Consider the following 6,118-nt stretch of genomic DNA (forward strand, 5'->3'; position numbering starts at 1 on the left):
TATTGAATGAACGTTAATTATATTGTTAGGGTATAGACTTATCGGGATTGTTATTTATATATTGTAGCTCCATTCCGATGGCCATATCATGACCATGTCCTGTCAACGCTATATACATACCTATTATCTATGAGCTGACGGTGAATGTATGGAGGCCCTGAACAGCCGTATGCAGACGATTGTTTACCAAAATGGACACATGTTCGTCTTCTTATAACGCCTGGCGGTGTGGTACTACAATGACTGTTATGTCGTTGCAGGAGTTCTGATATTCTCTGACACATGTATCTGAATATTATGGAGGCCCAGCTGTGTGTTGTGGCTATATTAACTGTCTGGTCATTCATTGATTGATTTACGACCATTTCATGAGAACGTTCGACTTGACTGTACTATATGTACATGATGCTGGTGTCTATTTGTTTGGTGAAACTCTCTCCATGCGGTGCCTGATAGCTGACAGGTTATTTGGATTTCACAGACATCTATGGAACATCAGTGGGGACAACAACATGAATACACCAAGAGGTCCAGGAGGGTTATATTGACATTTTATGTGTGGGATCTACTGCGCCAGTCACCACCAGTGCTCATGAACTTTAGGGATGTTAGGTGTAAATATATTTGTGTAGTATAGCGACCAGTGTTGTGAATATATTAGTGAATCATAATATTGGAGTGAGACAACATCCTTTAGAGTGAGAGAGGGACTATCATGTGTGCAAGTGTGTATTATATTGTAAAGTTGTACATTCACTTTGTAAATTGTAATAAATGTAAATATTGTAACCCTTTGCCTATTTCATTTGTTAAATATGTTGCAATCCGTCTCGGTTAGGTTACAATTTTGGTGGCAGCGGTGGGATAGGATTGCTCACATATTTGACATTTGATATTACCTCAGTATATTTGAATTTGTGAGATTATGCTTCATGAGAGTTTGTTTGTGTGCTAGCTTAGGTTGGAGCAAGTCTGAGTGAATTGTGTTTAACTGTTCAGCATAGTATACACGGAAGAGCCACTGTCCACATTCAAGATTAGAGCATATTTGACAAAGGTAAGTGAATTTTCTATGCCGATCATTTCAGGAACATAGATTGTGTTTCAGGTAGGTATTTCTGTTTTTGTTTGTGCCATATTGTTGTCATATGTTCGTTTCAGGTTTATGGCTGATGGTGCAACAGTGTATCCGATTTGAATTTTGTATTCTCTTATTGTATTGTTGTGTTTCTTACTCCCATTGTATACAATGTCGTCGTTAAAGGAACTGCAGGAAATTGGGAAGGAAATAGGTTTAGAAGGAAAAGAACTGCAACAGTTTATTTTGTCAGAGCAAGCCAAGGAAAGAGACGAGCGAGAGAGGGAAAGAGAAGCTAGGAAGTTAGAGGCCGAGAGGAAGCATGATTTAGAGTTGATTCAAGAGAAGACCCGAGCAGCTGAGAAGGAAATGGAGTTGCAGTTAGCACTTGTAAAGGAGAAGGAGGAGCTGGCTATGAAGGAGCATCAACGACGGATGGAACTGTTACAACTGAAAGGTAGACAGGATATGAAGCCTAAGGTGACAGGCAGTGATTTGAGGGGTCCTAAACTCCCAGCATTTGAGGAGGGCAAAGACAATATTGATTCATATCTGCAGAGATTTGAGAGGTTTGCGACTACTCAAGGATGGGATATGGAGAGGCAGTGGGCGTCCAATTTGAGTGTACTTCTGAAAGGTAGGGCGTTAGACGTGTTTAGCAGACTTCCTGTGGAGCAGAGCCTGGATTATAATGTTTTGAAGGACGCTTTGTTGAAGAGGTTTGAGACAACTGAGCAAGGGTTTAGGAAGAAATTCAAGACTGGACGACCGGAAGCTGGTGAAACTTTTGCGCAGTTCGCTGTAAGACTAGACAGCTATTTTCTGAGATGGTTGGAAATGGCCAAAACCCCAAAGACGTTTGAAGGTGTGAAGGATTTGATCATTCGCGATCAGTTCATCCAAGCCTGTGGAAACGAATTGACGCTATTCCTGAAGGAACGCATACCAGCTACTATTGGTGAGATGGCTAAACTGGCGGATCAGTTTGCCGACGCCAGGGGACACACGGCGAATCTACTGAAGTTCCGTCCCGAGGGTTATAAGAAGCAATTCAACGGATCTAATGGTAAGACTGGTACAGGGGATGTCTCGACAACGAAACAGTCCGGTTCGGAGTCTGGTTCTAAGACTAGGCCGGTTGGCTCAAGCTCGGGATCAGGTAAACATTGCTTCATATGTAACAAGACCGACCATTTATCTTACAACTGTCCTAGGAAATCGAAGAAGGGTCAGGTTCAGTGTATCTCTACTAAGGACAAGGCTGCTGTTATTCCTCCAGAAGATTGTTGTTCAGAGGAAGTTGTGAAGGATACAGATACCACGGAGACTAATATACTGACAACTTCGTGTGAACGGCCGGTAATCTGTGATATGCCTGTAGTGAAAGGACGTGTTGGTAATCGTTCTGTGATGGTGCTCAGGGACACTGGTTGCTCAGGAGCTGTTATCCGGAAGAGTCTCGTATCTGATGAGGATGTTACCGGCGAGACGCAGGCCTGTATATTGGCTAATGGTGACAAACTTACTGTGCCTATCGCTAAGCTGTTGGTGGATTCTCCATATTTTACCGGAAGCGTATGTGCTTGGTGCATGGACAATCCCGTGTATGACTTGATACTTGGAAATATTCCGGGAGTTAGACATGCCAACGATCCCGACTTGGAATGGAAGCCAGCGGAAGTCGTACATGCTGTTCAGACGAGGGGCCAAGCTAAAAAGGATAATCAGCTATATCGTCCTCTGAGGGTACCTAAGGTGATACAAGAGATTGGAACTCCAGAAGAAATCAAGGAGACGCAAAAGGCCGATGGAACCTTGTCAAAGTACTGGAATTTGGCTAAGGATGGTGCCGTGAAAGACAGAACAGATGGGGGATTGTCACGGTTTTATGTGAGTCGAGGATTGCTTTATAGAGAGTTTCAGAGTCCAAGTGTTGAAAATGGACGGGTTTTCAAGCAATTGGTGATACCGGAGAAGTTGCGTTCTACAGTGTTACAACTGGCTCACGATACTATGATGGCTGGACATCTTGGAGCTAAGAAGACAATGGACAGGATCAGGACGGAGTTTTTTTGGCCTGGTATAGCATCAGATGTTACCAGATTTTGTAGGTCCTGTGATGTATGCCAGAGGACTATTCCTAAAGGAAGAGTGACCAAGGTACCATTGGGACAAATGCCTCTAATCGATACCCCTTTCCAGCGTGTCGCTATTGACCTGGTAGGACCATTACAGCCAGTGACTGATCGTGGGAATCGCTACATACTCACAATAGTTGATTATGCTACCCGTTACCCAGAGGCAGTCGCCTTAAGAGGTATTGAGACCGAGCGTGTGGCCGAGGCCTTGGTTGATGTTTATAGTCGTGTCGGAATACCCCGCGAAGTACTGACATATTGTGGAACTCAGTTTACCTCGGAGTTGATGCAAGAAGTTAGCAGATTGTTGTCCATACGCCAGCTGTCTACCTCTCCGTACCACCCCATGTGCAATGGGCTAGTTGAACGTTTCAATGGAACTTTGAAGGGAATGCTGCGTAAGATGTGCGCTGAACGTCCGCGAGACTGGGATAAGTATCTTAACGCGCTTTTATTTGCTTATCGTGAAGTACCCCAAGACAGCCTTGGATATTCGCCATTCGAGTTGTTATACGGCAGGACAGTCAGGGGCCCGATGATGATTCTCAGAGAACTTTGGACTAAAGATGTTCCAGACCCGGATACTAAGACCACATACCAGTATGTAGTGGACCTGAAGGAAAGGTTAGAAGAAACATGTCAACTCGCTCAAGACCAACTTCGAACTGCAAAAACGCGTCAGGCGAAATACTACAACAGGAAGGCAAAAGTTCGCGAGATGAAGCCTGGACAGAAGGTATTGGTTCTTTTACCAACCAAGAGGAACAAGCTCCTGATGCAGTGGAGAGGGCCATATGTTATTGAAGAAAAGAGAGGCTCTATGGACTACAAGGTGAACGTTGAAGGAAAGAAGAAGACGCTGCATGCCAACCTTTTGAAGTTGTATGTTGAGCGGCAGTGCAGTTCGGCGGTTGCACAAGATTTGGGTATTTTGTCAGTCGTTTGTGATGCCATGGTAGCGGAAGAGGATGAGAATGACGATGAAGATTTTCCTCCAGGGAATATTGTCACTATTCCTCCCCAGACCAGGACGGAATCATTAGATGACGTCGCAGTATCAGAGTTATTGACATCAGACCAAGCAACGGATGTAAGGACGCTCTTATTGGAATATGACGACGTGTTCACTGATGTGCCAGGAAAAACTAATCTGGGGAAGCACGACATCAGGACAACAACCAGCGAGCCTGTTAGAGTGAAGAGCCATAGTATTCCATATAGTATGAAGAACACCATCAAGGAGGAGTTAGACAAGATGCTACGAATGGGTGTCATTGAGTCGTCGGAGTCTCCATATGCGGCACCTGTGGTGATTGTTCGGAAGAAGGACGGAACTAACCGGTTCTGTATTGATTTTCGTCAACTGAATCGCGTTACGATCTTTGACGCCGAACCAATGCCCAATGCGGACGACATATTTGCAAGACTCTCTGGACACAGATACTTTTCTCGTCTAGATCTGAGTAAAGGGTATTGGCAAGTACCGATGTCGGAATCTGCAAGGGAGAAGACAGCATTTACCACACCATTCGGATTATTTCAGTTTTCGGTGATGCCGTTTGGTCTTGTGAATGCTCCGGCAACGTTTTGTCGCATCATGAGGAAACTCCTGAGAGGTATGTCCGGTGTGGAAAGTTTCATTGACGATATTCTTCTCTACTCGAAGACCTGGGACGACCACATCCGAATTCTAAGGGATTTATTCACTCGTCTACGGAAGGCTGGACTAACAGCCAGACCAACGAAATGTGCACTGGGGTATGGAAGTCTGGAGTGTCTGGGACACATTGTAGGAGACCAGCGACTATTACCCAATCCTGACAAGGTGAAGGCTATTTTGAGCGTTCCAAGACCTGAGACAAAGAAGCAGGTACGGTCTTTTTTAGGTATGGCTGGATACTATAGGAAGTTCATTCCTGATTTTGCCGCAATATCTGTGCCTTTAACAGACCTAACAAGGAAGGGCCAGCCACAAAAGATTATCTGGGGTGAGGCTCAAGAGATAGCGTTTGAAACGCTGAAGAAGAGCCTATCCTCAAGCCCTATCCTGAAGTTGCCAAGCTTAGAGGACGAATTCATCCTACAGACGGATGCCTCAGATTATGGCATTGGAGCGGTACTTCTGCAGGAAGAGGCGGGAGATCGCCTCCCAGTCGCATATGCCAGTAGGAAACTCAAAGGTGCTGAAACGTCCTATGCAGTGGTCGAAAAGGAGTGCTTGGCGGTTGTGTGGGGAGTGTTGAAGTTCCAACGTTACCTCTACGGACGCCATTTTGTTCTTGAGACGGACCACCAGCCGCTGTTGTATCTTAACAAGCTGAAAGGGACCAGTTCTCGTCTCATGAGATGGGCGTTGTTATTACAACCATACAGATTTACCATCAGGGCGATTCGAGGAAGTGAGAATGTGGGAGCTGATTGTTTAAGCAGACTATAGATTGGACATATGTGTTTGCTTCTGCTCAACTGATATGTAACTAGAGACATTAGAACTGAATTCAAAGGATCAGCGTATGTGATGTGCAGTGAAATGAAAATTGTTACCCAATTTTATTTCTCGAAGCCGGGGCGTGTGTCACATACCGGTTCGGGAATTAAATATATGTATTGTGTAAGTATGATATTTGTAACCTTTTAAATTACGCGCCGATTTCTCGCGCGTAACTTTTGTATGTGTTACTACGCATGCGAGGACGCGAAGGTAAGCATAGCGGGCAGCCATATTGACAGGTAGAGAGGTGAATATATCATGCGGTCATAAGGAGCGTGAAATTCAGCCACGGTAAGTTGATATGTTTTTATTTCAGGGTATTTGTCGTATATATGAACGACCGTGAGTGTTTATGTGTATAAGCTCGTGCTGGCAAGCTATTGGTAGCACTGAGCTAACAGGTGCGCGTAC

At 44.7% G+C, this 6,118-nt stretch overlaps 1 protein-coding gene across 1 annotated transcript; it reads left to right on the forward strand.

Annotated features, from left to right (window-relative positions):
- The first annotated feature begins 1,249 nt into the window (after nucleotides 1-1,249).
- LOC117330147 lies at nucleotides 1,250-5,653 on the forward strand. Its single transcript, XM_033888366.1, has one exon. The coding sequence runs from the start codon at nucleotides 1,250-1,252 to the stop codon at nucleotides 5,651-5,653; it is 4,404 nt and encodes a 1,467-aa protein (XP_033744257.1).
- The last annotated feature ends 465 nt before the right edge of the window (nucleotides 5,654-6,118 follow it).

This window comes from Pecten maximus, chromosome 6 (genome assembly GCF_902652985.1).
Source record: "Pecten maximus chromosome 6, xPecMax1.1, whole genome shotgun sequence".
In the NCBI taxonomy this organism is placed as follows: domain Eukaryota; kingdom Metazoa; phylum Mollusca; class Bivalvia; order Pectinida; family Pectinidae; genus Pecten; species Pecten maximus.

Bases quoted from the DNA above. Each gene is read 5' to 3' on its own strand.
- LOC117330147 (XM_033888366.1), top strand. From the start codon at position 1,250: ATGTCGTCGTTAAAGGAACTGCAGGAAATTGGGAAGGAAATAGGTTTA.